The sequence below is a fragment of the Hermetia illucens genome, chromosome 4, assembly GCF_905115235.1.
Source record: "Hermetia illucens chromosome 4, iHerIll2.2.curated.20191125, whole genome shotgun sequence".
Classification (NCBI taxonomy): domain Eukaryota; kingdom Metazoa; phylum Arthropoda; class Insecta; order Diptera; family Stratiomyidae; genus Hermetia; species Hermetia illucens.
The window spans coordinates 32,207,409-32,217,339 of NC_051852.1; the positions used below are offsets into that span (position 1 = coordinate 32,207,409).

At 43.3% G+C, this 9,931-nt stretch overlaps 1 protein-coding gene across 1 annotated transcript; it reads right to left on the bottom strand.

Annotated features, from left to right (window-relative positions):
- Nucleotides 1–9,062: 9,062 nt before the first annotated feature.
- On the bottom strand, nucleotides 9,063–9,666 carry LOC119655505 (basic salivary proline-rich protein 2). Its single transcript, XM_038061408.1, has 3 exons — nucleotides 9,548–9,666; nucleotides 9,417–9,480; nucleotides 9,063–9,320 (listed from the first exon to the last, which is right to left on the bottom strand). The coding sequence occupies exons 1-3, from the start codon at nucleotides 9,596–9,598 to the stop codon at nucleotides 9,157–9,159; spliced, it is 279 nt and encodes a 92-aa protein (XP_037917336.1). The 5' UTR covers nucleotides 9,599–9,666; the 3' UTR covers nucleotides 9,063–9,156.
- Between the last annotated feature and the right edge of the window lie 265 nt (nucleotides 9,667–9,931).

Sequence of the window (9,931 nt, forward strand, 5' to 3'; positions counted from 1 at the left end):
GATCCACTTCCTGAATTTTCCATGCACACTGATAATTGTCAGAATGAAATTTTGTGTAATTTAGTGTCATCGAAGCATAAAATCGTTGCCTCCTGTTGCCATTGACTTCTCGCAGCCTCGTGCCTTAATGTAGGCGAAAAGACGCAGACGAAAACCGAAAGAAAGGAGTTGATGTAGCATGTCAGCCACCTTCATAATTCGTTCGGGACAATTTAAAACATCTGAACTTTCTTTCATTTTGCTTACATAAAGAATTTAGAAATACTCTTCGTTGGTATTTTGTATCATCAAATTGTACCTCGGCACTGACGAGGATAAATTTTGGGATGACTGAGATCATGTACATGGCCCATAACCGGGGAATTGGATGTAATCAGGTGCCTATTATTATAAGTTCCTTTTCATGTACACCAAATGTCTAAGACTACAAAACTCGCTACATTCAGCCCTTGATCCCCGTCTCTTCATATTTCAATCTCAATAGAGAAAGTCAATTAGACAACTCACAATATTATCTTTTTTATTCATCCATGGCCTTCCCCCCTCCACAAATTTTCAAGTTCGCTTTCTATCGCCGGAAAACCGCACCCCATCTACAAATCTATAAAGCAGATACCAAAATTCTTATCCACGCTTGAATTCAACGATAATTTGGTATTTGAAAATCTGTCGTGTCCTTTTCTCAGTCGACTTGAGCTAGATGTCAGCCCAGGGAACAGAAAAAGGCAACATCATTAAGGTACAAGCAGACTTGGAAAGCATAATTATGCCGTATCATAGCCTCATTGATCCTCATCGTTTCCATTCACGATGAACCCATTGAAGAATGGCAAACATAACTTCGCAGTCTCCTTGTCTCCCGTTTCTATCTTCTCAATAGATTTCATAAGTCCTACAATACTTTTCTAGTACATTCTTTTCTTCCACCTTTACCATAGACCGTAAACAAGAATATCGTTATCCTGATGCTTTTCACGTCAACAAATCTCCATCTTCTTCTGCTTCTGTGCTCCGCAGCAGTACCGCGTGACGGATTGTGTCCTTCTGAACAAGCCAAACTTGAAACTCGCGTCCTTCTGATATCCTTTTCGCCATCAAGTTTTTGCCCTCATTTGACATCGCGTCCTGTTCTATGTGTGTTCATGTCAACGATCCTTTCGACAGGAAAAATTGAAATAATTGAAGGATTTGGTCGCGATACTGGTGGAGATAAAAATAAGAAAATAATCATAGACAGAGGTGAGTCGTGATTTTTCAGACCATGTTCTTTTCGCTGTAAATGTGAATAATAATGGGGCAAATTTCGAGGAAGGACTTTTTCTGAGTGCGGAAAAAATCAAAAGATTTGTTTCTATTGAACGATTTGCGAATGAAACTGAGAAAGGATAATTGGGGGAGATGGAAACTGTGTTGACGGCAAGCAGTCGTTGCTGTTTTCATGCTATTGATAGGAATTGATGCGAAGATGATTGAGTACCAGCGGATTCCTTGGAAAGTAATAAGGCGCGGTTGAAAAAAAACCCTTGAATTATGTACACGATAGTGGCAGACTCGTTGATCTCAGAGTCATAAGAAGTCTCCAGAAATTAATTCTATTTGTTTAGATGTAAGTAAACCTTATTTTGAACCTTGTAGGTATGTTAGCACATAGAACGATCTAGAACCACCAGTACTTAAGCTTTTGGAACGAAACCAAGATACTCGTTCAGCTAAGCGATTCTTGTCACGCCAGAAAGGGGAAATATTGCATTGTTATCATACCAAGTTAACATTTGTTAGTCACGAAGGCAGGCTATATGTGACAATTATTGATTGTGCGCACGCTCCCCGACACCGGCACCTTTATTAGACTTTTATAGTAGGGTAGATGAATGTGTTATATATAGTATTAGACTCCTGCAAGAGTACGCCATCGGACTACCAAGTAAACACCTTCCTATCATCAGCCGGCATCAACTAGCCTGGAACCGTGATGTATAATTTACTTTAGGCAAGCCAACCTCCTCTCCCGGCTTTGGCAGGCTTCAACTCAGGGAATTCCTTTCACCAACGGGACAGAAAGGGAGAAGGTAGTCTGTACGACGTCATTTGATATTCCACTGCAGAACACAAAATCTGGAGTTAACGGCTTCCTAATTTTATGCAGGTGAGACTGAAAACCTCCACTTAGAAGTTAAGTGAGGAAGTAATCAATCTCTCCATGCGTTCGGTTCAGCCTAAACTGTCGATAAACGCACTGTACATCTGCCTCTTGGCTCATTTTGCTAAGAGAGTTACCACCTGGTGAGTGCGCTTTGATGTACATATCATAGATAGATAGCTTTACGCTCCTTAGCAAAGAAGGCAACGGGGATCACTCCCGCGATCACCATCACGGCCGGTTCTGAGAGTGTGCGGTAAGCAGACGCCACTCGCAAAGCTCATCGCGTCTGCACCTGAGCAAGGCGCCCATGATACACCTCTTTGTCAAAGGCATTAGCCCATACCTTTGCGCCATAGAGCAGAACCGAATGCGTCGCTCTCATGCGAAGACGTCCCTCCCCTGGTAGATATAGAATCCATAACTTTCGTCATTAGCCGGCTCAAGGCCGAAACTCAAGCTGCAGCGGACACGGCTGCATTTGCTGGAAAAATCTTATCTTCGAGTCGAGCATTAAACCAATGCATTTAACCGCTGGTTTTGACTATATAGTCAGCTGGCGGATCGATATGCGACGCAGGGTCATGATTTTTATCTGGTCAAGATGACTACTTCGTTTTCTTCCAGTGCAAGGCAGAAACCATGGGGAGTCATCCATCCGCATACCTGTCACATTAATATGCCAAATCTGCTTTACGCCGGTTCAACAATGCGTCCGGCAATAAGTGTCGCGATGTCGTCTGCATAACCCACCTGTCGCGACTCTTTTGGCAGTCGACTTTTCGCAGACTATAATAAGAAGCGTTCCTCAGGTCCGGCCCTGAAATTCCTGTGTTATTCCCTGCTCTGAACCTGCCTTGGGGATAAATCACCGCAGCGTTGATCGCTTCAGCGAGTCCTGATGGGCTTTTGGAGCAAATTCCTGGCGTGCCAAGCATACATAGCGGTCGGTATGCAGGCGTCAGTTCTAGGTCTCGTTATCCTTTGTTGATTAGCGTGAGTTTCGCCACCAATTTGTAAACTTGCGCCGGGATACCATCAGAACCTGGCACCTTCTTGTTTCCATGGTGTGAACTGCTTCTTGGAACTCTCTCATTATGAAAAGGGGGCAATCCTCGACGCTTTCCACACTGTTGATATCAACCCGTACCAGATGTCTGGGAAATAATGGCCGTACAATGCGGTCCATGTGGTGGGTACTAGTATACAGGGTTTCCGCAGTGTACCGATTTTCTGGGTGACAAATTTATAGCCAAGTTAACACGGCTCCTGGTGTACCTCGTTCACTAGGTTCTGCCAAGCACGAGCTTTGCTTTTATTTATCGCATTGGAGGGCATGTCTCGTCCCGGGTGCATAAACATTGTGCCAAACGGCGGAGCTTATGACACTTCTTCCGTGGGTAGGCAATTTCTGCCGTCCTCCAGTACATAGAAGGCATATCACGGCTGGGGCCTTGTCGGGGTATGGAAGCCCGACACGGTGTCGTTATCATTTTCATCACTGAGATTACGACAGTGTCAGCTGCAACACTACCACCCTCCGAAGCGCCCTCTAGCACGACTTTGCCTGTTCCAATAGTCGGCCTTGGGCAAGAACACGAAGCAGAACGCTGGCCCGACCCTTGATGGTAGCGGTACCCGATAAGACGAAATGCCATGAAGTTGAGTCTCTGTTCCAGTATTGCTCGCTGATTAGCACTATATCAGCCTTTACCTTCGCAACATACCTAGCAACTTTTGAGTATCTGCAATCCGGTGCATGTTAACCTGTAGGATGCATATCATTCTTGTCGCGTCCAAGCCCTTTCTAAACCCTCAGTGTGGGCCACGCTTTCACCAGATGCCCCAGGATCCCTGCCATTCTCGCTTCTATTGTAGGACTTCGCTTGGTCACCTACCAGACCTCATCTGCGACATGCTGTCCTCATGTAGGGTCCTTCAAAATTTGCTGAAGTGTGCTCATAGTGCATACACTTGCAACACTCGATGGGGTTTGTCCGCATTCTTACCCTGCATACTATCCATCCAATTTTAATTTTCCCGCTGCTAAGGAGTTTCCTTGTATATTGCTCGACGACTCCATTCATTGAAATGATACCTATCGAGGCATTGATTACCTATGGACATTCACGCTTTATGACCTCTTCTACTTCGACCTTTTCTGTCATTCAGTGAAAATCTTGAATTTCTAGAGAGCACATAGCGTATAGACTAGAAACGAGAACTTTCTTCCCCAGTAGCCCCTTGAGCGCTTCGCGGAACGTACTCCTTCTAATTGTCTTTGAGCCTAGTTCGACGAAGACTCCACCATACACACTTCTGTCTCACTGTCTTCAGGTTTCATTCTGTAGCGGATTTCACCGAGGATTTGGGCAAACATTTTGCCTCCATCGGCTTATTGAGCAGAGTCGATGGTCTAGCCCTTCCTTCCTTCGTTTCCTCGTTTTTTCTCTTAGTGGCTTTTGGTATGTAACCTCTTTGTTTTTGGACGGAAAGATATCTGGCGGCGTAGCGAGTTCTTTCCATTTATCCTTCTTTGTCTTCTTTTTTGAGCCCTGGAAATTACTTGGATAATGTTTTTGTCAGGCACGACTTCTTCCTTTCGCTGTTTCCCCATTTCGCTTTGTAGTGGGTTAACTGCGATCAGCTTGGCGCTTGCAATGTTCTCAGCGGGAAGTACGACTGTTTCTGCTTTGGTGTCGGATTGATTCTGACAGCTACCGTAAGGCGTGCTCCCTTGACCCGGAAGCCGGCTTCTAACATAATTCTGACTGCGAGATTCCGGTCTCGGTTAAGCAGCATCTCAGTTATTTGTACAGTGTGATGCTCGCTGATATTATTTCTTCCTATTATCAGTGATGTTCCTCACGCAGACGTATTCGTAGTACGTTGGGGAGTTCAGTGGATCATGAGATCTTACCCCAAATTCCTCGACTACGCTGATAATATCCGTTTGTTTTCTGATCGGGTCATAGCCCTTGGTCAAATGGGTCAGGATTTAGGAAGAGAGGCAAGTAGAGTTGCACTCAAAGTAAGAACCAACAAAGCCAAGGCTTTTAGCCTCATGAGTCAGACCATCCCCATATCTGCATTTTCGGACCGAGCATCCGAAGTCTTAATCAGCTTGCTTATCTAGGAAAGATGGTTTCTGCCGTAGGTGGCACCGAACTTGATGTCATTACCAGCAACAGATCCGCTTTTGCTGCTTTGTCTAAGATCCCAACAGCACGAACAAGTTGATACAGTTCTGTGCTAATGTTCTTACTGTGGTCTATGGTAGTGCTATATGATAGTAGCATATATAAGGGGACCACGACAGTTACTAACAGCTTCGAGCGTCCGTCAACACCTGCCTGCGACGTATCATCAGAGAACATTGGCCTGATACTATTTCAAACAAACAATTTAGTCGGCGCACAGACAGGTCACCTGTGGGCGATGTGATCATAAAACGGTGGTGGCGGAGATAAGTCACATATTAAGCAGGGGCGACACGCATTGGGGGCTACAAGCAATGCAACCAACTTTTCCAAAACGGCGGATGAGTGGTTCGTCGCAAGAGCGCTTGATGCAGAAGAGTAGAGCAGGAGTGTAGCGGAAATCGTGAACTACGTATACTGCCTAGGTATCGTTGACGCGGTGTGTCTCATAAAAAAGTGAATGGAAACCATATATATATATATATATACAAATTATGCTTGGTACGTCTGGCTACATATTGAGACAAGTATGAAAAGTGCGAAACAACAACTTATAACATTCACTTTCGATAATCCTCTTAATTTCAGATAAGCCATTTGGTGCCTCCACTATCTCTACTTCTAACCAGCCAAGCTTCCGCAGTAAACCTTGCGCTAAACCATAGGCGCAACTTATCACTCTACAGTATTCCAGCAAGGAGACGACTTCAGTCAATCCAGAATGTGCCGTATTCAAGCGGTCTGTACCAACTTCTGGTCAAGAGAGGCTACATGCCGGGCTGGATAAGCTCAATAGTATCAATGTAACTCGCTGACAAAGATGACCCAATACGAGCCCATATAATCGCACTTCTTTTAACGTTATCAGTAAGTCGCATTAAGTTCATGAGCCAATTGACCATTGGGTATTATTCTGGTTGCATGGACGATGTTCATCTTTTTTCGGACTATAGGGCATCAACACAATCTCTTTGTTCTTGTTCTTATTTTCTGCCCCATTTACTTTTCAATATCATCAACTTGACACTATAAAATTAATAAGTGGAAAAAAGTATAAAAACGAATGCAAACCTACTTGGTCAACCATTTTCGATTCCGGGGATATGAATTGGCTAACGCTCAATCATCAGCGACTGAAAAACTCATCGGTGTAACTCGGCAAAACAACTTAGAACTCTGGAGATTTCGGGAACTTCCATCAACCACATGCCCAGAATTGGTGGGGGTGAGTACGTCTCGGGAAGTCCTGAAGGAAAGTTAAGCGAATGTCAATGAACCGTGAACGATCGCGTCTGTGAATGCTGAATGGCAACCATATACATAAGCATATTACCCGCTATCGGGAATAAACGTCAAAATTCCAAAAAAGAGCTCTCGTCTTTAGTGCGACAGTTGGAAGTGTATTGTGTCGCAAAGTTAACAGAAAAATAATGCTGGAATGCATCAAAGAATACTTCTAAGACTTGAACGAAATAGAGTAGACTGGTTTCCTGCTCCGGCACCCCGTAGCCCGAGAGAATGTTTTATTGAACCATTAGGTAAGGTTCACTTTCTTCGTGTTGTGTGAAAAAAATTGCAATTATTTTGAAACAGAGTTGCAGGCACGTCCTTTTGGGATAATTTTCGCCCATAAATCTTGTTTATTACACCCTTGCAAGCAGTGCCCCGCTTGTTTGTATTTGAGTCCAGGCACAGCTATCTATAGCAATTCTGCTTACTTTCCCATATGGTCTGCTTGAGGCTACTTCGAAGATCGCGCTTCCCTCTTGCGCTTTGATAAAGTTTCCTCGCTCGCAAATACCATGATTTCAATTGTAAAATTTACTGCTTCTACCAGTAGTTTAGTGAAAACGATAGTGTAGCATTGCAGAGTCACATGCTTCAGTTGGCTGCTGACATGGCTAACGCACCCTGTTAGCGCCGCTCCCTTCGAGTCATGACCCTTTCCCCGAAAGCTTCAGTGGATCAGCCAGCTATCCGCCTTCTACGCGACTAGTATCGAGTAAATTGACCAGTTACTGTGGGTGAACCCAGCCACTCACCATCCCTTTTGCCAAAGCGATGATTGACGATCGAGCCTAACCCTTTGGTTGGGAAGATTGGTACACATTCAACGTTGGCTAGTAAAATATCCAACTCCGCGAGGGTTTGAAGTAAGATTTGGTCCCTGATGGTCGCTTAGTTTTCATATTATAATATATAAGCGTTGAAATTGCTGGTAATAATTTTAGGGTTATGGTCTCTAGCTTTCATCCCTAGGCTGTCTAGCATCTCCTCATATTGCGCTATTGTTGCAGTAGGAGTGGCTCAACAACTGTAGATATGGACGCTTTTAACTTCTGTCCTTACAAAGTCGGCTCCTGGAAATGTCGTTACTTTTTGTACAGCTGCCCTTCCACACATCCACTCCGTCGCATTTGCAGATCAATTTTGCGCCCCTGTAGTGCTACCGTAATTTTGATAAGTTTGCAGATTCCCGGTAAGTCCACATTTGACTACCGGATGCTTTGTGGGAGCTGGCCTTCAACTGTCCTACTTCCTTTTCCACAACATTCATCGGACATCTCTAGTATAGGTCTTTGCACTCAATTATCATTTCCTGCTTGCGGACTTTCACTGGCTTGTCCCCCTAGCACCTTTTAAGGCCGTGAAAACTATCCGCTGATTTCTCGCTGGATTTACTTAACTGCAGCATCAGATCGCCTGATATGGTTCCCACGACAGTGGTTCTCAGTTCCGGGTCCGCTGTCACTTTCCGAAATATATCTGCATAGGACATTCCTTCTTTCTTGAACATATTTTGGACGGATTTTCTTTTTTGTCCTAATGCTTCGCTGATTCTCTCCTTTTTGCTAATGCTAAGCTTACTGCGTATGTAAGCCACCAGTTGTCAGAGCCGTAAGGAAGGTTTCCTTGAGGAACTCGATAACGCTGCTGTTTCAATTTGCTGCCTTCTGTTCATATTTTATACCAGCAGCATTGATGTCGACTGCCAAGGGGTAATGTTGTCCTGGGTGGTGACCTCTCAACCTTGAGCTCTTATGCGAAGGGTCCGATGTAGACCTCATCTTCATTCCACTATTATCTCTTTTAACATTAAATGTAACAGTGGCCAAGTTTCCAACTACTGAGGCACTCCTGTTGCTGGATATTGATAACTAGGGAGGAAGGATGGTACTGGTGCTGATACCGATTGCTCGATTAAGGGCGATGAGTTCTTCGGAGGCAATGAAGATGAGGTAGAGGCTGGTAGTACCTTATTTGGCAACAGACAACTTTAAAATCCGTACGGATAAGTCCTAAAGTGTCCTTCCCTTGGATTGTTACCGGGCAATAGAGAGAGGAAGAGCAACATCTTCCTTCGAAAGGGACAATTTGCGTTTCTCTTCTCTCTCTTCCTTACGACAAACCCGAAATGGTTTATTTCACATTTATAGTCTCGTTCCCAAGCAGTGGAAAATACTCTTTTTCGCAGATAGTCTCAGAAGAGGAGACGCAATCCGCTGGTTAGAAAATACTTTTTATCTAAAATAACGAGCACCCATCCTGGACGTTTACATATGAGACAATACATACCTATAATGCAGAATTGGGGATATTCAAATATAGATGATTCACGTGGTGCTATTAAAGGAGTGCAACGAACATATCTGATGAATTAGGCTTCCCGAGAAAAATCTTGTGTTAAGCAAAATTTAGTTGAAATTTTAAAGTTCACATCATAAAAGCATAAATATCTAATTCACTTGCTGAACATTTTTAATTGTGTACTAATTGTCTTTAGAGCCATTCAATTGATTTTAAAGGTCCTGCCATTTAACCAGAGGAAGAAGATGGTGGTCGGGGATAAGTTCCATTTGGTGGAGGTCCTGGTGGGCGAGATCCTTGAGGAGGAGATCCCTGAGGACGAGATCCTTGAGGAGGAGATCCCTGAGAAGGTGATCCTTGAGAAGGAGATCCTCTAGACCCTTGCTCGAAAGCTAAAGATACAATAATATTAATTGCAGTTGGAGATATAATATATACTCGATATGCAGGATCTCAAAAAGGATTAGAAAAAGATTAAAGATACTCACCAGCATCGGTGCCTGCCGATAATACACCGCCCGAGTTGGAACCAAACGAGAGGGCATCCATGGACTTCAAATTAGAGAAGGTTATTTATATTGTATCTGATTAAGTGATTTTAAAATAATTTAGAACTTACAATGATCGCAAGAGTTGCGATGATAAACGACAACAGAATCCACTTGTTCATAGTGTTGGTTACGTTTCAAACGACAAATTGACACTGACTTCGTTACCATAGATTGTGTCTATTTAAATGGTAAAACGAATGCTTTTTTGAAGAATTAGATTATAGTTACGCAATGTATAAATAAAAACCAGTTGAAATTAGGCGTGAATTGTAATAACATACTCATATGTTGTTTAGGCGTTTTTCATTGCCATAGATTCTATAGAGGTTCAATTGTTAACCACGTTTAGATGGTTTTGAAAATTAAAAACTAAAATAAAAATATTTGGATAGATTTCAACAAAGGGGAGGCATATATGTAACTAAGTTTTTGTATTAAAGTTTCAGTAAAAC